General features: G+C 46.6%; 2 protein-coding genes and 1 long non-coding RNA gene across 3 annotated transcripts in view; 2 read left to right on the plus strand and 1 right to left on the minus strand.

Moving 5' to 3' along the window:
• The window catches only part of LOC140721129 (NACHT, LRR and PYD domains-containing protein 3-like), a 752,838-nt gene that overhangs the window by 140,224 nt on the left and 586,298 nt on the right, over positions 1-26,316 (minus strand). The gene's annotated exons all lie outside the window — the stretch shown is intronic.
• LOC140721139 (uncharacterized) lies at positions 1,714-14,818 on the plus strand. The gene is made up of 3 exons (XR_012097321.1): positions 1,714-1,790; positions 9,308-9,400; positions 14,674-14,818. It is a non-coding gene; the product is annotated as an uncharacterized lncRNA (long non-coding RNA).
• Positions 14,982-26,316, plus strand: part of LOC140721090 (uncharacterized) — a 183,558-nt gene continuing 172,223 nt past the window's right edge. The window contains exons 1-3 of the mRNA XM_073035955.1: positions 14,982-15,038; positions 15,747-15,918; positions 16,017-16,082. Of these exons, the coding sequence (XP_072892056.1) occupies positions 14,982-15,038; positions 15,747-15,918; positions 16,017-16,082 (295 nt within the window). The remainder of the gene's footprint in view (positions 15,039-15,746; positions 15,919-16,016; positions 16,083-26,316) is intronic.

Below are 26,316 nucleotides of genomic sequence, written 5' to 3' on the forward strand. Positions count from 1 at the left end.
GGTGAGGCAACACTTCACCTGTGAACCTGCTGGTGTCATCTATTTTGTCGTGAGCTCCCCATGCGGCCTCGTTTACATTGGTGAGACCAGCCATAAATTAGGAGACCATTTTGTCGAGCATCTCTGTATCATCTGCCACAAGGGAGACTTTGCAGTGGCCAAACATTTTAATTCTGATTCCCATTCCGACGTCTCGATCAATGGCCTCTTCTTGTGACAAGATGAGACCGCCCTCAGGGTGGCGGAACAACATCTTATATTCCATCTGGCTACCCTCCAACCTGATTGTATGAATATTGAATTCTCCTTCCAGTAAACAAATCCCACCTCTCCCCCCCCCCCCCACCCATTCTGAACTTTCATTTCTCCCTGGGTCCCCTCATTCCCTTTCTCCTATTGACAACGCTCTGATTCTTTCCTCTCCAGCCCTTGAACAGACCATCACTTGACTTCACCTATCACCTTCCAGCTCCCCTCTTTATCCCCACCCCCGACATTTGTATTCAGATCACTTCCCCCTCCTCCTCAGGAATGAAAAAGGCTCGTGGTCCAAAATGTGGACAGTTTACTCTTTTCCATAGCCACTGCCTGCTGTGCTGAATTCCTCCAGAATTTTGTGTGTGTTGCTCTGGATTTCCAGCGTTTGCAAGCTTTCTCCTGTTTAAGTGTGGCAATTACCGTAACAATTATTTGTGCTTTGTTGAGATTGCACCTGGAATATGGTGTAAAATCTCGCTCCCCATACTAAAACGGGTTATACAGACCAAAGAACAAACTGCCGGAGTAACTCAGTGGGTCGGGCAGCATCTGTGGAGGGAAATGGACCGTCAACATTTCGGGCCGAGACCCTCTCTCTGGACTCAGAGTGGACGGGAAATAGTCAGAGAAAAGAGGTGAGGGGTGGGGATGGGGCAAGATCTGGGGAGTGAGAGGTGGATCCAGGTGAGGGGGAGATGGAAAGGTGGAAAGAGTGACAGGCGTGGGAGGTGAGTAATTGGGACAACACGGGGCTGCAGAAATGGAATTAAATTCTATGGAGGATTATCTAACAAGTAAGAGAGAGTTTGTTTTAGAGATTCACCAGACTGATTCCTGGAGGACGATGAAGATCAGTGATCGTCTTCACATAAAACAGAGGCCGGCAGATGTGTGGAGACCGAAGGGATCGAGGAAATGAGGATCGGACAGAAACATGTGGCTGAGATGGGAGAACAGCCGTCATCTTGTTGATGGTTAGAGGGGCTGAATAGCCCCTCCTCCTGTTTCTCACTTGAGGTTTCAGTGTTCCTGTCCAGTGAGGCTCCGGAGGAATGTGAATAGAAATTAGAGTTTATAAACGTAGAAGTGATTTCAATGAAACCTGCACAATTCTTCTTCGGGTGGGAATTCAGTGTCGGACCGGGATGAGAATTGATCCCGTAACTCTGAGAACCGGGTGGTGGAGCGATGGGGACGTGGAAGATGCAGAGGGAGAGATTAAAAATGTAGCTGGGCTAAATATGAAATAATATGTAAAATGCGGCCGGTAGGTCGGGCAGTGTGTGAGGAGCGAGGAGCAGAGTCACCGGTTCAGGTGGGAAATCCTCCACTCGTTACGTGATCCAGGTCCTCACTCCCATTTCAAACGCAGATCTGCAGTATCTCAGGTTTTCGCTTCCGAGGCCCCGCCCCCGCTCTCACAGACTCCGGAAGGACGATGGTTTTCGTTCCGTTCTCTGTAGAAGCGGGTCGTCGGCTGGGAGCGGAGGACCGATCGCTTTCTGCGGGAACAATTGATCAAGTTCTCATCGGTGAGTATTGATAACCGGTTACTAGGGGTGAATGCGACCGACATTTTCCCATCGGTGAGTACTGAAGCCGATCCCGGGGGAAGGGGGGCACCTGATGATGGGCAGGGAGTCCCGTTAACATCCTCGAACCAGTGGTCTCGACCCGCTTCCTGGATACAACCTGTCGTGGTCGGTTCGGGTTATGGGACCTTCACACCGAACCGCCTGAGATGAGCCGCCGCTCAGCCCCTGGTGTTCTGGTCCCAGGAGCGGGATGAGGTGGTGATGCCGAGACTGAACCCATCCATTAAGATGTACCTGGTGAACTTTACCTCCATCACCCGGCCCGGTATCGGATCCAAACTTCACCTGGATCGACGCCTGGGGTCGATAATTGTTTCACATATTTCCGGCTCGCTGGAAGCGGCCGGTCGCCCTGTTGTGTTCTTGCAGACAGAGAGAGTTAAACAGAGTAATCGCACCCTCGGGACACTGCTCCACGTGTATGAGTAGTATCATCTTTACCAGCTCAGACAGGACAGTGAGATCCAGATCTCTCACGTCCTTTCGGGGGACTGGGAAGTTTATTTCCATCTTCTTTCCATTGCTACGACTTGCCGAAATGCTGACAGTGTTTCACGATATCTGACCCTATTAACGCGAGAATTAAGTCTTGTTCATTTATCTGGGTTTCTCGGAAATGTGTACACTCCCTCCAGAATTTCCAAAGGAGCAACCCAGGCTGTCTGATATTTACACACGATTGAAATGGGGAAACTTTGTTTTGTTTTCCATGTACAGAGGTTGAGTGAAAATCGTCTCTCCGGTATTCTGCGCACAGATCAATACATTGCAGCAGTACATTGAGGTAAAACAAATCATTCTGGTTACAGAGAATGTGCAGTGTAGGTAGATATGTGGTGAAAGGTCACATCGATTTAGACTGTGAGGTCAGGAGTCCACTCATCACGCTGTTCGCTTCTAACAGCAGAATGGACACCGTCCTTGAACCCGGTGGCATGTTTCTGTTCTATTTTATCTTCGGCCCGATGGAGCATTAGAAGTGAGAATGTCCAGGGTTGTGGGGATCTTTCATTATGTTGGCTGTTTTACTGAGGCAGTGGGAAGAATAGACAGAGTCCATGGAGGGGAGCTTGGTTTCTATTACGTACTCAGCTCTATCATTGTTCTCCACTAATTCATTCAATTAAAGGAAGAGCAGTAGCCGTATGAAGATGTGAAGCATCGGGATGGGATACTTTCTGCGGTGAATTGATAAAGCGTATCGAGTAGAAAATGACATATATCAAAATTCTTATTGTTTGTTCTGGTTTTGTTATATTGGAATCTGTTATCTACTCGTGCGTACTATTATTTCAGGGTCTGTGTATTGCGGGAGGACCATCAGAGATCGCCCTTGATCCCATTCTCCCATCTGGCTCCATCTGCTCATCCCTTGCCCATCTGCTTCAACCTCTGTCCAGCCTCTGTCCCACCAACTCAGTGATATATATCGACCATCTTATCCAACCTCTGTCCAGCCTCTGTCCCACCAACTCAGTGATATATATCAACCATCTTATCCAACCTCTGTCCAGCCTGTATCCCACCAGCTGAATGATATATATCAACCATCTTGTTCAATCTCTGTCCCGCCTGTATCCCATCACCTCAATGATATATATCAACCATCTTGTTCAACCTCTGTCCAGTCTGTATCCCATCACCTCAATGATATATATCAACCATCTTGTTCAATCGCTGTCCAGTCTGTATCCCACCACCTCAATGATATATATGAACCATCTTGTTCAACCTCTGCCCAGACTGTTCCCATTGGTGCAATGATATATTTCAGCAATCTCTCTTTCAAACTTTGTCTTCATTGTGAAGTTTTGCTTTGCATCTTTTCCAGAATTGTGTTTTTGACAGTTAGGACTACCAGAGGTTTAATTGAACACAACACGTGGCAGGGAAAAAGCAGCCATTTCAATTTTAGTTTCACCGTTACAAAATGGCTACAGTGTAACCTTTGCCATAATGTAATCCATAGCATGTGATGTTGAGTTTGGTATTTCATTTTTTGTTTATTTTCGGTGAACCATTTTCTCTGTTTCCAGGGTAACGGTCCGTCAGAGCTGCAGCAAGTGTTGCGCATTTTTTATCGCTCTGTGGTCACCGTCTCTCAGCGTAGAGACAGTGGCCTCAGGAGCAAATGTAACAGAATGATAGTGGGAGGAAAGGATGCTGTGAGCATTGACTGTATGGGATGTGTTACACCAGGCTCAGAATGAACTGAGAACTAGCAAACTTGTTGGGGTGGGATGGTATTTACAGTCTAGGGTAGCAATCAGTTACTATCTGTGCATTAAAATGAAGAGGGAGAAATACTACAGTTGCAGGAAATTTAAAGTGAAGAGCAGAAAATACTGGAGACGCTCAGCAGATCGGCAGCATCCTGGACAGTCTCGGTTCTGGAACTGGGTCTTCCACCATTTCTCCTTTCAGAGATGTAGTCTGATGTACTGAGTTCCCAGCATTTTCTACTTTATAATTTTACATTGTGTTCCTGCTACACTGCAGGAAACATGGCAGCTAGCTGTGCTGGGCAAGATCCCACACAGCAGGAAGATTGTGATCAAATGTGCTCGGTTTAGCTGCTGGGGTCAGGCTGAAGTGTATCCGCATCCTCTATACAGACCGGGGAACCAGCCTGAGCACCGGCGCCGGCAGAAGGTCATTAGGTTCCAATTCCACCTTAGTTTGTGAATCGGAAATGGCAGGAACACCATGGCAAATTGCCGGTACCAAAGCGTCTTTGTATGGGTGATAGTATTGGGTCGCTGACTCTGAGTATATGGAACTGGCAGTATACGGGCTTCAGTCCAGGTTGGTAATTCGACAGCTGGGATCGGAATTTTCTCAGTCTACAGTGAAGCTGAAATCCTGGGATGTTGGACATTGGCTATCGGAAGATCACCGTCTAAACTGCCCACTAGGACATCATATCTGTCAAGTATTTTGGAGATTATTTAAGAGTTAACTAGGGAGTTAGGTGAAGTTGGGCAGTGATGTTGTTCATCTGAACATTGTTAAAGTCTGTATCAATATCCCGCATGGCTGCTGAACGGGAAGGTTCGGTCACGTGGGAGTCACGGGGAGCTGGCGAGGTGGATTCACACCGGGCTCCAGAACAAGAAGCAGAGGGAGATGATCGAAAATGGTTTTAGCGAATGGAGACCTGTGACGGGTGGGATGTGTGTGTCAGTGTCGAGACTTCTGTAATTTCACTATGCATGCCACTGATTTGTATATGAATGTACATGGCACGATGAGCAAGTTTGAATTGAATTAAATTGAATTGATTTCTTAAATCCTTCACATACATGTGGAGTAAAAATCTTTACGTTACGTCTCGTTCAAAATGTGCAATGCGCAATGAAAGTAATTTATAATAATTTATAATATACTGAACAGTCCATGTAATATAGAGTACACTCAATTGAGCGTGAGTTAACTAGTCTGATGGCCTGGTGGAAGAAGCTGTTCCGGAGCCTGTTGGTCCTGGCTTTTATGCTGCGGTACCGTTTCCCGGATGGTACCAGCTGGAATAGATTGTAGTTGGGGTGACTCTGGTCCCCAATGATCTTTCGGGCCATTTTTACATACCTGTCCTTGTAAATGTCCTGAATCATGGGAAGTTCACAACTACAGATACGCCGGGCTGTCCGCACCACTCTCTGCAGAGTCCTGCGATTGAAGGAAGTAAAGTTCCCATACCAGATAGAGATGCAGCCAGTCAGGATGCTCTCAATTGTGCCCCTGTAGAAAGTTCTAAGGATTTGGGGGCCGATACCGAACTTCCTCAACCGTCTGAGGTGAAAGAGCTGTTTTTGTGCCTTTTTCACCGCACAGCTGGTTTGAACAGACCACGTGAGATCCTCGGTGATGTGGATGCCGAGGAACTTAAAGCTGTTCACCCTCTCAACCCCAGATCCATTGATGTCAATAGGGGTTAGCCCGTCTCCATTCCTCCTGTAGTCCACAACCAGCTCCTTTGTTTTTGTGACATTGAGAGGAAGGTTGTTACTTTGCCACCATTGTGTCAGAGAGATGACCACTTCCCTGTAGGCCACCTCGTTATTGCTTGAGAGGAGTCCAATCTATGTGGTGTCGTCGACAAGCTTAATTAGCAGATTAGAGCTGTGGGTGGCGACACAGTCATGTGCATACAGGGAGACTAAATTCGGGAGACCGGCTTATAAGGCAACAGGTGACAATGAATTTCAAAGACATCTTGGTCAGTTATGGAGATAGGACTGAGTAATGGCAAATGGTTTTCAACTTGGACAAGTGAGCGATGGTGCATTTTGGACAGTCAAACTAAGTGGGGCTGGTATAGTGAATGGGAGGGCACCAAGTGTTGTGGAACAGAGCGATCTGGGAGTACAAGAGTGCAGTCACTGAAAGTGGATGTGCAAGTATAGAGGGTGAAGAAGAAGGCTTTAATCATGCAGGCCTTCATCAGTTAGGACATTGTGTTCTGGATTATGGGCATTATATTGTTGGTGTGGCTACACAGAGTATTCTGTACAGTTGTGTTGACCCTGCTGTAGGAAAGATACTATCAAGTTGGATCGGGTGCAGACGAGTTTGCTGAAGATGTTGCCTGGACTAGAGGGCCGAGTCATAGGAAGAGGTTGGCCGAGCTGGATCTTTATTCCAGAGGACAATGAGGGTAGGAGTTTATGAAATCATGTGGGAGCATAGATAATGAGATGGTCGTGGTATTATCCCCAAGGTTCAAGATTCAAGATTGTTTACAAGTGTAAAGGAGAACAAAATAATTGTTATTCTGGATCCAAAGCAAGTCCTTGTTAATCTCCTCTGTGCTCCCTCTATAGCAGCCGTATCGTTTCCTGTAGCGAGGTGGCCAGAACTGAACACTGTACTCCCAAGCGGGGTCTAATCAAGGTCTTATATAGCTGTAACATTACCTCACGCTCTTGAACTCAATTCCATGGCTGATAAATGTCAACACACCATATGCTTTCTTATCAACACTGTGAACGTGTGCAGCAGCTTTGAGTGTTCTATCGACACTAACCCCAAGATCTCACTGATCCTCCAGATTGACAAGTGTATTACCATTAATATTATATTATCTTGAAATTTGACCGAAATGAACCGCTTCACGCTTATCAGTATTGAAATCCATCTGCCACTTCTCGGCCCAGTTCCGCACCCTATCGATGTTGCACTGTAACATCTGACAACCCTGCAGACGATCCACAACACTCCCAACTTTTGTGTCATCAGCAAACTTACTAACCCATCCTTCAACTTCCTCATCCGGGTCAGTTGTAAAAATCACAAAGAGAAGGGGTCCCAGAACAGACCCAACGGAACACTATCGGTCATCGTCATCCATGCAGAATATGGAACATCTACAACTGCCCTTTGCCTTCTGTCGGCTTGCCAATTCTGGATCCACAAAGCAAGGTCTCCTTGGATCCCATCCCTCATTATTTTCTGAATGAGCTTTCCATGGGGAACCTTAGGTAACCTCTTACTGAAATGCATATATAGTACTTCCACTGCTGTACCTTCATCAATGTGTTTTGTTACATCCTCAAAGAATTCATCAGGTTCATAAGGCGTGACCTGCCTTCGGCAAAGCCGTGCTGACTATCCCTAATCAGATTATGTCTCTCCAAATGCTTACTGGTCTATAATTTCCTGAGTTATCTTCTCCTTTTCTTAAACAAGGGAACAACATTTGCAAACTTTCAATCCTCTGGTACTTCTCCCCACCTCATTGATGATGTGAAGATCATCGTCAGGGGATTAGCAATCTCCTCCCTCGATTCATACAGTAGCATGGGGTATATCCCGTTCAGTCCCGGTGACTTATCTAACTTAAAACCTCTCAAAAGATCCAGCGCATGCTCTTTCTTAAAGTCCATACACTCATGTGTTTCAGTTCGCTGTAAGTCATCCCCACAATTGCCAAGGTTCTTTTCACTGGTGAAAACTGAAGCAAAATACTCAGCATCTCAGAATATTTAAGTGATCGGCAGGTTGAGAAACATCTGTTGAGAATGTAGCGGTGAAATGTAACCAAGCCAATTTGCCATTGCTGGCGACCCCCCCCCCCCCACAGGTTTGCTCTACTTACATGATGTGCCCTCAAATCCGATAATGATTGTTACAAATGTCAGTGATAAGTATTCGATCCTTTATTAGCAATCAGTAAACATACAATCTTGAAGTGATAAAACTGATCTGTACCCAAGTTTAAGTTCAGCGTATCTGAGTGGATAATAACAAAATATATGACATCCGTCAGTCCCCAGCTGGTTAGTGTAGTAGTCTCGATAGACATGGATTTGCACCTTGGAAAGTTTCCAGGGCGCAAGCCTGGGCAAGGTTTTTGTTCTTATGGAAAATCGGCAGTAGCCCGAGCTGCAAGTCTCCCCTCTCCACGCCACCAATGTTGTCTGAAGGAAGGGCATTACAGCTGTGTACTGCATGGAACAAAGCACAAATATATAACTGACTCCCTTTGCGTGTACCACACCTCCAATGATGCAACTAGTTACCATAAAAAATATCATAAATACACAACGCAGGATGCAATACTGATAGAGAACAGATACATGGCTCCTACACACAGGCTCAGCTGATACAGAGTCTTCCACCTGAAATATTAACATACTCTCTGTCTTGTTGAATAACACCAGCATCTTATTTTATTTATGTTAATGATTTTTCCCAACTTGTTGTTTTGGATGTATGGCATGTCGACATTGTGTTTAACAAGGTGTCATATAACTAACTATCTGATAATAGCCAGGTGATAGGCTCAAAGAAATCTTAACCGAGTTTTGGTTCTAATAATAGTTTTGAAATCCTTCCAGAAAAACTATACTGGTTCAGGACAAGACGTCACGATGCTACTTGTGATATTGCATTGTTCAGGATGTCAGACTGTCTCTCTAAACACTCAATCCTATATTGCCATAGGTGTCAAGGCCAGGAAATGATAACCTGAACGAAGACGGTAAGAATCAGGTGTGACTGAGAAATCTGTATAATCCAGTGACAAGAGGAATAGAAGTCTCATTGTCAGCAGAAATGTTTCACCCCACACTGCTGTAACACTTGTCCATTACTCACCACAGTGCCACCAGTGGTAGGAGGACCAAAGCAGTGGGCGCTGTCTGCTCAATCTGCCTTGCCATTCCGTAGACGCAACACTCCTGGTCCAGGACACAAGATTGGTTCCAAAAAGGGAATTGCCTGCAATGCAGAGAGTAGATACCCTGGAGAATCCTGGTCCAGTGCACAATCCATGGAGAGATCGGAAATGGACATTGTGTGACTGTGGGTGGATGGGCACAGGTGGATCAGGCCATGTCAAGGCTTCAGTGGATCAGCCCAAGATGTTTGGAAGTGTTTGCCTCCGTTTAAAAACAAAACAGTATTCTCCTTTAATTAATGGCTGACCCTCCTGTTGTTGTTTTGTTTTGTTATAGAGCAGTAAAAACTGATCACGCCTGTCCCCAAAATGGGTCAAGGTTCGAGCAGTGGAGGAGCTCCAGTGACGTCAACATCAGGAAAGGACACGGGTATGTTGGCGAATTATTTTAATTTATAAATACTCTGGGGATTCTGCGTCTGGGTTTAATTCAATAATGGCAATTCTCAAAATATTTGTGAAAACTGAGCAGGGAGATGAGAGAGAGAGAGTTAACATCTCTGGGGGAAACACAGTCACACGTGGAAGGAGTACACTTACCGTCTGCTCCTGCTCCTCTAACAGATTGTGATGCACATTAAAATAGCGAGTTACTCCAGAAGACAAGACATTCTGCAGATGCTGACAGTTTCGTCCAACAAAAAGACACACAAAATATTGGCAGAACTCAGCAGGTCAGGCAGCATCCATGGACAGGAATAAACAGTCAACATTTCTGATCAGGACCACAAGGAATAGAAAGGAATGTGACAATATTTAGAATTTCTGTCCCCTCATTTCCAGTCTGATGAAGGGCCTTGGTCTGAAATGTTGATTGTTTATTCTCCTCCATAGATACTATCTGACCTGCTGAGTACCTGCAGCATTTTATGAGATATCCCAGAGATTTGCTGAGGAAGGGTTGACCAGGTAGGCAGACAGTAACCCAGAGCAAAGCGGTGGTGATGGGCAGTACCAGGAGAGTGATGGTGATGGGTTACTATAATCACAGCAATAAGCAGAGTCCTTTCAAACAGGGAGGTATTTTCCTGGGGACACGAAAGAGCAGACTTCAACAGATGGAACTATGCCACCTCCTACACCCCGGCGACCCCTACCCTCTGGCCCAAACCCGTTCTCCCACATATATATTTCGGACTGTGTTTTGTTTTAAAAAAAAATTATTGAGTTTTCAAATGATTACAGAAAGAAAAAAAAATATCTACCCTCCCCCCCCAACATCCCTATAGAAGAAAAGAAAAAGAAAAAGAAAGAAAGAAAGAAAGAAAGAAAGAAAGAAAGAAAGAAAGAAAGAAAGAAAGAAAGAAAGAAAGAAAGAAAGAAAGAAAGAAAGAAAGAAAGAAGGAATGTCTGGATATCGGAAGATCCCCACATGCTCCACGGAGTTCATATTAACTTTAGTATATATATTTATTTCTTTCCCCAAATAACCAATTATTTTATCTTCGGAGCACCTATATATTTAATCCTGTCTTTTGTAAATAAGGGCGCCAAATTTTCAAAAATGTTTCATATTTATCTCTTAAATTATAAGTAATTTTTTCAAGTAGAATACAGCTAGAAATTTCATTCTTCCAACGATCTATACTTAAGAATGAATCCGATTTCCAAGTAACTGCAATAGCCTTTTTGGCTACTGCCAGTGCAATTTTTATGAATTCTTTCTGATATTTATTCAATGTGGGTTTCGGTTTTATCCCTTCAATATCGCGGAATAAAAATAATATTGGGTTATGTGGAAGTTGTGTTCCAATAATTTGTTCCAGTAAAACTCTTAAATTTGTTCAAAAAGGTTGATTTTAGAACAAGACCAATTAGAATGTAAAAAAGTACCAATTTCTTGGTTACATCGGAAACACTGATCAGATAAATTTGGGTTTAATTTATTTATTTTTTGTGGTGTAATATATAATTGATGTAAAAAATTATATTGCACTAATCTTAACCGGACATTTATTGTATTTGTCATACTATCAAGACATAGTCTTGACCAATTTGTTTCTTCAATTTTAATATTCAAGTCAATTTCCCATTTTTGTCTTGGCTTATGGATTCCTTGTTTAATTGCCTGTTTTTGAATCAAACTATACATACAAGAAATAAATTTTTTAGTTTTTCCTTTTTGAATTTGAATAAAAGTTTCTATTTCATTAGATTTCGGCAATAACATTGTTTGACCCAATTTTTCTCTTAAATAAGCCCTTAATTGGAAGTAACAAAAAAAAGTGTTGTTTGATACTTTATATTTATTCTTTAATTGATCAAATGACATTAATATACCTCCTTCAAAACAATCTCCTATATATCTAATCCCTTTCTGAAACCAATTATATAAAAGTTGATTATCCATTGTAAAAGGAATAAGTCTATTTTGAATTAAAGATCTCTTTGCTAATAAAGATTTCTTTATCTCATCGTCAACATTTATCTTATTCCATAAGTCAATCAAATGTTTTAATATAGGAGATTCTTTCTTTTCCCGTATCCATTTAGATTCCCATTTATATATAAAATCTTCTGGTGTATTTTCTCCTATTTTATCTAGTTCTATTCTAATCCATGCTGGTCTATCTTTCTCAAAAAAAGATGCAATAAATCTAAGTTGATTTGCTTTATAATAATTCTTAAAGTTTGGAAGTTGTAACCCTCCTTGATCAAATTTCCATGTCAATTTTTCCAACGATATTCTTGACATCTTACCTTTCCAAAGGAACTTCCTCACATATTTATTTAACTCTTGAAAAAACTTCTGGGGTAGTTGTATTGGTAGTGATTGGAATAAGTATTGTAATCTAGGGAATATATTCATTTTAATGGTATTTACTCTACCTACTAATGTTATTGGTAATATCATCAATTTATCAAGATAAAAATTGTTAAAAGTTTCATTAATTTCTAAAGGTTTATAAGTAATTTTATTTACTCTTGTTCGAATTGCATTTATCGTTTTAGAAGTCTAGTCTGTTTTTAACTGCCAAGCAAGAACCTTATGTGATCTTTCACCTAGTTCATAATATCTCTGTTTAGTTCTCATAATTGCTTTTTCTGTTCGATATATCTGAAGTGTATTATATTGTAACTTCTTATTAACAAGTTGTCTTCGTTTTTCTTCTGTCATATATCTTTGAGATTCTTTCTCTAATTTTGTAATCTCTTTTTCCAATTGATCTATTTCTATCATATATTCCTTCTTAATTTTAGAAGTATCTTATTATCTGACCTCTCAAATATGCCTTCATTGCTTCCCACAATATAAATTTATCATCAACTGAATGTGAATTTGTATCTAAAAAAAACTGAATCTGCTTTTTCATAAAATTACAAAAATCTTGACGTTTTAGTAATATTGAATTAAATCTCCATCTATAAATTGATTCCTCTTTATCTATCATTATCATTGTCATTATCAATGATCTGACAATATTCTTGCTTTATATTCCATATTTTTCACTCTGTCTTGAATATTCGTTAATAGGAAAAAATCTATCCTTGAATAAGTTTTATGTCTATTTGAATAAAATGAATAATCTCTTACTTTTGTGTTAATTCTTCTCCATATATCAATCTTTCATCAATGATAAAGTTAATTTTGCTACTTTTGATTTTGTGATAACCTTTGTTGATCTATCTAAAACTGGATGTAGACAAAAGTTAAAATCTCCACCTATTAATATTTTGTCATGTGCGTTAGCCAAATTCAAAAAGACCTCTTGTATAAATTTTACATCATTTTCATTTGGTGCATAAATATTCATAAGAGTCCATAGTTCTGAAAAAAATTGGCAATGTATAATTAAATATCTCCCCGCCGGATCAATTAATACATTTTGTATTTTAATTGGTAAATTTTTATTAACCAAAATTACAACTCTTCTCCCCTATGAGTTAAATGAAGCTGCAATAACATTTCCAACCCAATCCCTTTTTAACTTCTGATGTTCTTTCTCTATTAAGTGTGTTTCTTGTAAAAAAGGTATATCTATTTTCATTTTTTTAATGTGTGTTAAGATTCTTTTTCTTTTCACCGGTCCATTAAGCCCATTAACATTAAAACTTTAAAAATTTAGTATATTAGTCATTATTTTTAATTGGGTTACTCTTTCAACTTTCGTGGTACCTTGGGGAATCTTTTTAAAATTCCCCATGTTGCTATGTGTGTCCCCACCGATCATCCAGGCAAAAAAAGAAAGATAGAAGAAAAATAGATTATAAAGAAAAAAGCAAAATACCCCTCTACAAATGTTGTGGATAAAAAAGTACACAACATTAGCCCCCTCTGTTGCAATCGCCATGATTACACACGTGAATCCCGTAGTAATCGATCCAAAGCTCCCCCAGCTCCCCCGCGACATAAAAAAGTATATATATATGAGAAGAAAAAAGAAAAAATACTACTTGCAATTAATATCTCTCAAATTTTGCCTTTCGCCCCCTGTATCATTCTTAAATGTCCATCAATTCCATTCACTGTCTCTGTCTTCATCTTTAATCGATTACGCTTGGAAATCTCTATGTGTAGGTAGCGAATAACTAGGAGTTTTTGTGCGAACTCCTCCGCTTCTCGATAATCGGTAAAAAAATCTTTTTGCATCCTCCAAAAAAATTATCAGTGTTGCTGGGTGGCGCATTATGAATTTATAACCCTTTTCCCATAAAAATTCCTTCTTTCTCTTCAAAAGTTTATAACTTATATCAGGATAGAAAAGAACTGCTTTCCCTTCTATCATCAATGTCCTTTTACTCTTTCTAGCACATTGGGCAGCCGCCTTCAGGATCTTTTCTTTATCTTGGTATCTTCAGCATTTTATCAACATTGATCGGGGATTTTGATCAGCTTGAGGTCTTGATCTTAAGGCTCTGTGAGCCCTTTCAATTTCAATTAGAGTTTCTTCTTCCATTTCCAAGTTTTCAGGGATCCATTTTTGAAAAAACTTTATTGGATCTTCTCCTTCTATATCTTCTTTAAGTCCAACAATCTTAATATTGTTTCGTCTGCTAAAATTTTCTAGCTTATCCACTTTTTCCAACAATTGTTTTCTTTCTGATGTCCAGGCAGAGATATTATCTTCCATTTTATTCATTCTTTCAACCATGTCTTCCGTTGTGGCTTCCAAGTCTATAATTCTCTTTTCCATTTTTTCCTGTCTTTTTATCATTTTATCAAACATAATCTCCAGATTTATCTTTTTTTGATTTCTTTTAATGCGTTTAATATTTTCTAATTTACGCATTATTTGCATCAAAGTTTTTTCTATATTTCCAGAAAAACTTTTACCTCCATCTTCGTCTGATTTATCCAGAGAATCTGAATCTGCCTCAGATTCACTTTCACTTCCGGTTTCAATCGTAACAGGGATTTGTAGTTCAGGTTGCTCGCGTTTGCGCATGCTCCTTCCTTCACGTTTGCGTAGTTCTTGTTGGTCTTTTTCTTTGGAAATGGTCGATGTTGCCGCAGTTTCCTGTTCTGTATCGCCGCAGGTAAAATGTACCTGAGCCCCGGTTCTCTGGCAGCAACGGGCCTTGATTCTGTTCCAACTTGCGTTGTCTTCACGGTGATAGTTTTCTTCATTTTCTGTTTATGAGACACAGTTTGAAACAATACGGAGTAGTAATTTCTTTAATGCTCCTAATTTTCCTTCACAGGTCCGAGCTCAGTGATCACCGAGCTCCTGGCGAGCTGGGACGATTTCCAGCTGCTGCAGTTGACGGACTTCTACCGGGACAGGCTGGAGCAGGCGATGGAAGGAGGGGTGCACGGAGTGAGCCTGGTGTTAACGGCCGAGAATCACTTCAGTGGAGAGGAACATCGGGTGAGTGGGAGGGAGAGTGGGTTTGAATTTTCACACATCACAGGACTGATGGGTGTCGGGACTCTCACTCATCGGATAATAAAGCATAAAAACAAATCAGAAATAAATATATATAATTCTTAAAGCTGTGAATCTCAAGCGATGATTGAAAAAGTTGTAAATACCCCTGCTGGTGGCTCAATGTTCAGAGCGAGGCGAGTAGGCAACAGTTCTATGATGCTGCAATAAACGAGCTTAAATGGAAATAAGGTAGAAACTTTTATTTCGGGAAGAGTGTACAGTGTGACGGCAGGATTCAGTGAGAACCGGGGCATTATGACTGGATGCCACAGGAGCTCGAGTGTGTTCTGTTCTGGGTGGAGATCATTCTGTTACAATCCATAACTGCAAATAGTATCGATCGGGGAATACCGCCATGTTGTAAAGTGTAATCACTGAATAAATCTCCACTGGAAAAGGCAAAGGAAAGGCATCAGGTGTCAGCCGGTAATCCGCTGTCATGTTGGACACTGGCGGAATGAGGAGATGAATCACATCATCTTTTCTGCAACTTCTCCGAGACTGCTCACTCTGTTATAAAAACCCTCCTGACTTCTTTCTTCATCTGTGATCGTTATTTTCTGATTTTATTTTACACGGTCAAATCCGGTGAGGAATTATTTATGGATTTGGAGCCACGTCAATGAAGCGGTCACAGACCAGCCAGGATCTCATTGATTGGTGGACCAGGATCACGGTGAATGTCCCTCCGTGTGCTCTGCACTCGGAATGTACAGTCCATGTCCAGACAGGATCAGCACCCGTCCGGGTGACTGCTCAGTGTGATCCCGTTACAGCGCACATCATTTACTTCTCATTCTCTGTGAATCTGTCAGTCCCCAATATGTTCACCGTTACTCTTCACAGAAAATCTCTGATCTCGCTGATAAGGGAGAGCGGGCGGACAGTTCTAAACTCTTCCTGAGTCTGGTGATGGTGAAAGACTCCCGCACCCTGAGGGTGATGTGGGAAACCTTTGTGAAAATGCGGATTGGTGTCCCAAATTTGGACAACATACTGAAGGAAATACAGATATATGGTGAGATTATATCAGAGATTAATTCAAATTTGGATTGAATACACCGCACTTTAAAATTTTACAAAAATGATTTCCTCATTTTGTTTAAATTCAAACAGGTTGTGATCCTTCCCATCGACCAATTCCCCCTCAACATTTACTAAAGATTCTCAGTGAGCTGAAAGGTAAGTGAACGTGCATTGAACGTTGAAGAGTGCAACACAGGAAAAGGCCATTAGGCGAATAATATTGTGCCGAAACAGCTATGAAATAAATCAAACAAACCTGAAGACTAATCTCTCCTTCCTACACCATGTCCACATGCTTCCATCTTCCTTACATCCATGTGACTATCCAAAAGTCCCTTAAAAGCTTCTAATAATTTGCCTCGACCACCTTACCAGGCAGTGTGTTCCAGGCAGCCACGATTGTCTGATTTAAAAAATAAGCTATCCCTCACATCCCCCTTCATTCTACACCCTCTCAACTTCAATATATTCTCTCCGGTAACAGACATTTCAACTGCGGGAAACCGATTCTCTCTGTCCACTCTATCTATGTCTCTCAAAATGTTGTAAACCTGTGTCAGAGCTCCCCTCAGCCTCCGATGAACGAGGGAAAATCTAATTTTATCCAGCCTCTCATGATAGCACATGCCCTCTAAACCAGGCAGCATCCTGGTAAACATCTTCTGCTTCCTCTCTAAAGCCTCAACATCCCTCCGGTAGTGGGGCGATCGGAACGGTACGTAGTGGCCCAGATGAGACTGAAGCAGAGTTCATCAAGTTGAAACTTGTCCTTTGTTTCCACCAACGGTTGTACTTTGCGTAGGGCGGTTCAGTTGTTGAGCCACAAGGATCTGAATAGGTAAATACTGGCACTGTGACAGAGATCACAGTGAGACACAGAGAAACGTGTTTGCTAGCGGGAGAGTTTTCAAAGGACATTTTGAGGAAAGTGGTCACACCGCTCTGGGGCCTGCAACTACAGATCCCACCGGAGTCTGAGTGGAGAAGGGGGCGATCTGGAAAATGGAAAAAAACCATATTTCTTCACACCAAGAAGTCAAAACCTTCTCTTGCCAGCCACTGCCCCCTCCTGAACAGCCTCATCCTTAACCATTTTCTAAACTCCCCCAGTACCTGCAGATTATTTTTTCTTAGAGTTGGGCGTCCACTGAAGTTCCAGTCACAGAATAGTAATAATAGCGTCACTTTAATTAGAAAAACAGGTAACATCCCAACTGGTCTGTTCAAACACAGAGCAACTCTTACCAGAAATACAAGGAATCTTGGCCAGAACCCTGGTTCAATCTCTTTGATTTACAAGAACAAATCCCAAAGATGATAATTTAAATATGGGACCAGAGATAGACGAATCAGGAAGTTTACAAACTACTTGCGCTTCTGGGACCTCTGCAAATATTGCTCCAGTCCACATCCGGTCAATGAAACCCCTCAGTGTCCCTGAACACGGGTTTAGTAAATCGCTACACGCTTGTTCCTCATTGTCCTTCATCCTGTTTGCAGAGGGAACAGACACGACAGTGAAATCACCAAACCCATTTCTGAATATGAAACAGATACACTCCCTGATTATTGAAGAACATCATTTCTGCCACTGTCACATTCTCTAAAGTGAACATGTCCAGGATCAGTGTTTTCCTACGCTCGCTATCACAGCCGAATACATTGAATAGAGACCCTACACACCCCTGACAGGGTCCTGACACACTGTGAGACCCCACTCAACCCTGACAGGGTCCTGACACACTGTGAGACCCTACACACCCCTGACAGGTTCCTGACAAACTGTGAGACCCCACATACCCCTGACAGGGTCCTGACCCACTGTCAGACCACACACACCTCTGACAGGGTCCTGACGCGCTGTGAGTCAGCCCCATACACCCCTGACAGGGTCCTGACACACAGTGAGACACCATAAAAAACTGGCAGTGTCCTGACACAATGTGAGACCCCAGACACGCCGGGCAGTGTCCTGACACACTGTGAGACCCCACACACACCTGACAGGGCCCTGACACACTGTGACACACCACACACATCTGACAGAGTCCCGACACACTGTGAGACCCCACACACACCTGACAGGGCCCTGACACACTGTGACACCCCACACACATCTGACAGGGTCCTGACACACTGTGACAACCCACACAACGCTGGCAGGGTCCTGACACAGTGTCAAACACCACACACCCCTGACAGGGACATGACACACTGTGAGACCCCACACACCCCTGACAGGTTCCTGACACACTGTGGACCCACACACATCTTATAGGTTCCTGACACACTGTGAGAACCCACACACACCTGGCAGGGACCTGACACACATTGAGACGCCACACACCCCTGACAGGGTCCTGACCCACTGTCAGACCACACATACCTCTGACAGGGTCCTGACACACTGTGAGTCCCCACACACCCCTGACGGGGTCCTGACACACAATGAGACGCCACATAACGATGGCAGGGTCCGATACATTGTGAGCCCCCTCACACTGTGAGATCCCACACGTCCATGACAGAGTCCTGACACACTGTGAGACCCCAAACACACCTGACAGGGTCCTGTCACACAGTGAGGCCCCACACACCCCTGGCAGGGCCCTGACACACTGTGACACCCCACACACATCTGACAGGGTCCTGACACACTGTGACAACTCACACAACGCTGGCAGGGTCCTGACACAGTGTCAGACACCACACACCCCTGACAGGGACATGACACACTGTGAGACCCTACACACCCCTGACAGGTTCCTGACACACTGTGGACCCACACACATCTTATAGGTTCCTGACACACTGTGAGAACCCACACACACCTGGGAGGGACCTGACACACATTGAGACGCCACACACCCCTGACAGGGTCCTGACCCACTGTCAGACCACACATACCTCTGACAGGGTCCTGACACACTGTGAGTCCCCACACACCCCTGACGGGGTCCTGACACACAATGAGACGCCACATAACGATGGCAGCGTCCCGATACATTGTGAGCCCCCTCACACTGTGAGATCCCACACGTCCATGACAGAGTCCTGACACACTGTGAGACCCCAAACACACCTGACAGGGTCCTGTCACACAGTGAGGCCCCACACACCCCTGGCAGGGACCTGACACACTGTGAGACACCACACACACCTGCCAGGGTCCTGAAACACTGTGAGACACCACAAACCTCACAGGGTCCTGACCCACTGTCAGACCCAACACACCCCTGATAGGGTCCTGACACACAATGAGACGCCACACAACGATGGCAGGCTCCCGATTCTTTGTGAGCCCCCTCACACTGTGAGATCCCACACGTCCATGACAGAGTCCTGACACACTGTGAGACCCCAAACACACCTGACAGGGTCCTGTCACACAGTGAGGCCCCACACACCCCTGGCAGGGACCTGACACACTGTGAGACACCACACACACCTGCCAGGGTCCTGAAACACTGTGAGACACCACAAACCTCACAGGGTCCTGACCCACTGTCAGACCCAACACACCCCTGATAGGGTCCTGACTCACAATGAGACGCCACACAACGATGGCAGGCTCCCGATTCTTTGTGAGCCCCCTCACACTGTGAGATCCCACACGTCCATGACAGAGTCCTGACACACTGTGAGACACCACACACACCCGACAGGGTCCTGTCACACAGTGAGACCCCACACACCCCTGGCAGGGACCTGACACACTGTGAGATCCCACACGTCCATGACAGGAACCTGACACACTGCAAGACCCCACACACATCTGACAGGATACAGTCACACTGTGAGACCACACACACCTCGCAGGGTCCTTACACACTTTGAGACGCCGAACACCCGTGGCCGGTTCACGACACACATTAAGATGCCACACTCCCCTGACAGGGTCCTGACACACAGTGAGACACCATAAAAAACTGGCAGTGTCCTGACACAGTGTGAGACCCCAGACACGCCGGGCAGTGTCCTGACACACTGTGAGACCCCACACACACCTGGCAGGGACCTGACACACATTGAGACGCCACACACCCCTGACAGGGTCCTGACCCACTGTCAGACCACACATACCTCTGACAGGGTCCTGACACACTGTGAGTCCCCGCACACCCCTGACAGGGTCCTGACACACAATGAGACGCCACACAACGATGGCAGGGTCCCGATACATTGTGAGCCCCCTCACACTGTGAGATCCCACACGTCCATGACAGAGTCCTAACACACTGTGAGACCCCAAACACACCCGACAGGGTCCTGTCACACAGAGAGGCCCCACACACCCCTGGCAGGGACCTGACACACTGTGAGACCCCACACACCCCTGCCAGGGTCCTGACACACTGTGAGACACAACAAACTTCACAGGGTCCTGACACACTTTGAAACGCCACACCCCGTGGCAGGTTCACGACACACATTAAGATGCCACAATCCCCTGACAGGGTCCTGACACACTGTGAGACCCCACACAACCCTGACGGGTCCTGACACACTGCGAGATGCCACACACACCACACACGGTCTTGACACACTGTGAGACGCCACAATCGATCGGCAGGGTCATAACACAATGTGAGACACCACACACCACTGACAGTGTCCCGACACACTGTGAGATTCCACACATACGCCTGATAGGGCCCTGACTCACTGTGAGACCACACACACCCCTGGCAGGGTCCTGACACACTGTGAGACCCCACTCAAACCTGACACGAACCTGACACACTGTAAGACCACACACACAACTGACTGGATACAGTCACACTGTGAGACCACACACACCTCACAGGGTCCTTACACACTTTGAGACGCCACACACACGTGGCAGGTTCACGACACACATTAAGATGTCGCACTCCCCTGACAGGGTCCTGACACACTGTGAGACCCCACAGACGACGGACAGGGTCCTGACACACTGTGAGACCCCACACATCACTGACAGGTTCCTGACACATGGTGAGACCCCACAAACCCCTGGCAGGTTCCTGACACACTGTGAGACCCCACACACACCTGAGAGGATACAGTCACAGTGTGAGAAGGCACACAACTCACAAGGTCCTGACACACTATACGACGCCACACTCCCCTGACAGGGACCTGATACAGTGTGAGACCCCATACACACCTGACAGGGTCCGGACACACTGTGAGACCCCACACACTCCTGACAGGGTGCTGATACACTGTGAGACCCCACACACCCCTGACAGGGTCCTGACACACTGTGAGACCCCACACATCTTTGACAGCGTCCTGACACACTGTGAGATCCCAGACACCCCTGACAGGGTGTTGACAAACTGTGAGAGCACACACACCCCTGGCAGCTTCCTAACGCACAGTGAGACCCCACACACACCTGACAGGGTCCTGACACACTGTGAGATCCCACACACATCTGACAGGATTCAGTCACACTGTGAGACCACATACACCTCACAGGGTCCTTACACATTTTGAGACGCCACACACCCGTGGCAGGTTCACGACACACATTAAGATGCCGCACTACCCTGACAGGGTCCTGACACACTGTGAGATCCCACACACATCTGACAGGATTCAGTCACACTGTGAGACCACACACACCTCACAGGGTCCTTACACATTTTGAGACGCCACACACCCGTGGCAGGTTCACGACACACATTAAGATGCCGCACTACCCTGACAGGGTCCGGACACACAGTATGACAACATAAAACACTGGCAGTGTCCTGACACAATGTGAGACCCCAGACACGCCTGGCAGTGTCCTGACACACTGTGAGACCCCACACACACCTGACAGGGTGCTGACACACTGTGCACCCACACACACCTTATAGGTTCCTGACACGCTGTGAGACCCCCCACACCCCTGACAGGGTCCTGACAAACTGTGAGACCCCACACATACCTGACATGGTCCTGACACACTGTGAGACCCCACACACCCCTGACAGGGTCCTGACACACTGTGAGTCCCCACACACCCCTGACAGGGTCCTGACACACTGTGGAACCACACACAGCTTAAAGGTTCCTGACACACTGTGAGACCACACAAACCCCTTTCAGGGTCCTGAGATACTGTGAGCCCCGCACACTCCTGACAGGGTCCTGACACACTGTGAGACTCCACGCACAATCATGATAGGGCCCTGACACACTGTGAGAACCCACACATCATTGACAGCGTCCAGACACACAGTGAGACCCCACACACCCCTGCCAGGGTCCTGACACACTGTGAGACACCACACACTCGTGGCAGGTTCACGACACACATTAAGATGCCACACTCCCCTGACGGGTCCTGACACACTGCGAGAGGCCACACACACCAGACAATGTCTTGACATACTGTGAGACCCCACACTCGATCGGCAGGGTCATAACACAGTGTGACACCCCTCACACCGCTGACAGTGTCCCGACACACTGTGAGACTCCACACACTCCTGATAGGGCCCTGACTCACTGTGAGACCACACACACCCCTAACAGGGTCCTGACACACTGTGAGACCCCACACAACCCTGACACGAACCTGACACACTGTAAGACACCACACACACCTGACTGGATACAGTCACACTGTGAGACCACACACACCTGACAGGGTCCTTACACACTTTGAGACACCACACAACCGTGGCAGGTTCACGACACACATTAAGATGCCGCACTACTCTGACAGCGCCCTGACGCACTGTGAGTCCCCACACAGCACCGACAGGGTCCTGACACACTGTGAGACCCCACACCGCCCTGACAGGTTCCAGACACACGGTGAGACCCCACACACCCCTGGAAGGTTCCTGACACACTGTGAGACTCCACACACACCTGACAGGATACAGTCACAGTGTGAGGCCCCACACACCTCACAGGGTCCTGACACACTATAAGACGCCACACTCCCCTGACAGGCCCCTGATACACTGTGTGAACCCACACACCCCTGACAGGGTCCTCACACACATTGAGACTCCATAAAACACTGGCAGTGTCCTGACACAAGGTGAGACCCCAGACACGCCTGGCAGTGTCCTGACACACTATGAGACCACACACAACTCTGAGAGGCTCCTGAAAGACTTTGAGACATCACACACCCCTGATAGCGCCCTGACACACTGTGAGACCCCACACACTCCTGACAGGGTGCTGACACACTGTGAGACCCCACGCACCCCTGACAGCGTCCTGAAACACTGTGAGATCCCTGACACCCCTGACAGGGTAAGATACACTTTAAGACCCCACACACACCTGACAGGGTGTTGACAAACTGTGAGAGCACACACACCCCTGGCAGCTTCCTAACACACAGTGAGACCCCACACACACCTGACAGGGTCCGGACAAGCTGTGAGATCCCACACGTCCATGACAGAGTCCTGACACATGGTGAGACCCCACTCAACCCTGGCAGGTTCCTGACACACTGTGAGACCCCACACACACCTGAGAGGATACAGTCACAGTGTGAGAAGGCACACAGCTCACAGGGTCCTGACACACTATACGACGCCACACTCCCCTGAGAGGGACCTGATACACTGTGAGACCCCACACACTCCTGACAGGGTGCTGATACACTGTCAGACCCCACACACCCCTGACATGGTCCTGACACACTGTGAGACCCCACACATCATTGACAGCGTCCTGACACACTGTGAGATCCCAGACACCCCTGACAGGGTGTTGACAAACTGTGAGAGCACACACACCTCTGGCAGCTTCCTAACGCACAGTGAGACCCCACACACACCTGACAGCGTCCTGACACACTGTGAGATCCCACACACATCTGACAGGATTCAGTCACACTGTGAGACCACACACACCTCACAGGGTCCTTACACATTTTGAGACGCCACACACCCGTGGCAGGTTCACGACACACATTAAGATGCCGCACTACCCTGACAGGGTCCGGACACACAGTATGACAACATAAAACACTGGCAGTGTCCTGACACAATGTGAGACCCCAGACACGCCTGGCAGTGTCCTGACACACTGTGAGACCCCACACACACCTGACAGGGTGCTGACAAACTGTGAGACCCCACACATACCTGACAGGGTCCTGACACACTGTGAGACCCCACACACCCCTGACAGGTTGCTGACAGACCGTGAGACCCAACACACCCCTGACAGGGTCCTGAAACACTGTGGACCCACACACAGCTTAAAGGTTCCTGACACACTGTGAGACCCCACACACCCCTTTCAGGGTCCTGAGATACTGTGAGCCCCGCACACCCCTGACAGTGTCCAGACACACTGTGAGACCCCACACACTCCTGATAGGTTCCTGACACACTGTGAGACCCCACACACTCCCGACAGGGTCCTGTGACACAGTGAGACCCCACACACCCCTGGCAAGGACCTGACACACTGTGAGACCCCACGCACCCCTGCCAGGGTCCTGACTCACTGTGTGATACCACACACCTCACAGGGTCCTAACACACTTTGAGACGCAACACACCCGTGGCAGGTTCACGACACACATTAAGATGCCGCACTACCCTGACAGGGTCCGGACACACAGTATGACAACATAAAACACTGGCAGTGTCCTGACACAATGTGAGACCCCAGACACGCCTGGCAGTGTCCTGACACACTGTGAGACCCCACACACACCTGACAGGGTGCTGACACACTGTGCACCCACACACACCTTATAGGTTCCTGACACTCTGTGAGACCCCCCACACCCCTGACAGGGTCCTGACAAACTGTGAGACCCCACACATACCTGACATGGTCCTGACACACTGTGAGACCCCACACACCCCTGACAGGTTGCTGACAGACCGTGAGACCCAACACACTCCTGACAGGGTCCTGACACACTGTGAGTCCCCACACACCCCTGACAGGGTCCTGACACACTGTGGAACCACACACAGCTTAAAGGTTCCTGACACACTGTGAGACCACACAAACCCCTTTCAGGGTCCTGAGATACTGTGAGCCCCGCACACTCCTGACAGGGTCCTGACACACTGTGAGACTCCACGCACAATCATGATAGGGCCCTGACTCACTGTGAGACCACACACACCCCGGACAGGGTCCTGACACACTGTGAGAACCCACACATCATTGACAGCGTCCAGACACACAGTGAGACCCCACACACCCCTGCCAGGGTCCTGACACACTGTGAGACCCCACACACACCTGAGAGGATACAGTCACAGTGTGAGAAGGCACACAACTCACAAGGTCCTGACACACTATACGACGCCACACTCCCCTGACAGGGACCTGATACAGTGTGAGACCCCATACACACCTGACAGGGTCCGGACACACTGTGAGACCCCACACACTCCTGACAGGGTGCTGATACACTGTGAGACCCCACACACCCCTGACAGGGTCCTGACACACTGTGAGACCCCACACATCTTTGACAGCGTCCTGACACACTGTGAGATCCCAGACACCCCTGACAGGGTGTTGACAAACTGTGAGAGCACACACACCCCTGGCAGCTTCCTAACGCACAGTGAGACCCCACACACACCTGACAGGGTCCTGACACACTGTGAGATCCCACACACATCTGACAGGATTCAGTCACACTGTGAGACCACATACACCTCACAGGGTCCTTACACATTTTGAGACGCCACACACCCGTGGCAGGTTCACGACACACATTAAGATGCCGCACTACCCTGACAGGGTCCTGACACACTGTGAGATCCCACACACATCTGACAGGATTCAGTCACACTGTGAGACCACACACACCTCACAGGGTCCTTACACATTTTGAGACGCCACACACCCGTGGCAGGTTCACGACACACATTAAGATGCCGCACTATCCTGACAGGGTCCGGACACACAGTATGACAACATAAAACACTGGCAGTGTCCTGACACAATGTGAGACCCCAGACACGCCTGGCAGTGTCCTGACACACTGTGAGACCCCACACACACCTGACAGGGTGCTGACACACTGTGCACCCACACACACCTTATAGGTTCCTGACACGCTGTGAGACCCCCCACACCCCTGACAGGGTCCTGACAAACCGTGAGACCCCACACATACCTGACATGGTCCTGACACACTGTGAGACCCCACACACCCCTGACAGGTTGCTGACAGACCGTGAGACCCAACACACCCCTGACAGGGTCCTGACACACTGTGAGTCCCCACACACCCCTGACAGGGTCCTGACACACTGTGGAACCACACACAGCTTAAAGGTTCCTGACACACTGTGAGACCACACAAACCCCTTTCAGGGTCCTGAGATACTGTGAGCCCCGCACACTCCTGACAGGGTCCTGACACACTGTGAGACTCCACGCACAATCATGATAGGGC

The sequence above is a fragment of the Hemitrygon akajei genome, unplaced genomic scaffold (genome assembly GCF_048418815.1).
Source record: "Hemitrygon akajei unplaced genomic scaffold, sHemAka1.3 Scf000050, whole genome shotgun sequence".
NCBI classification, from domain to species: domain Eukaryota; kingdom Metazoa; phylum Chordata; class Chondrichthyes; order Myliobatiformes; family Dasyatidae; genus Hemitrygon; species Hemitrygon akajei.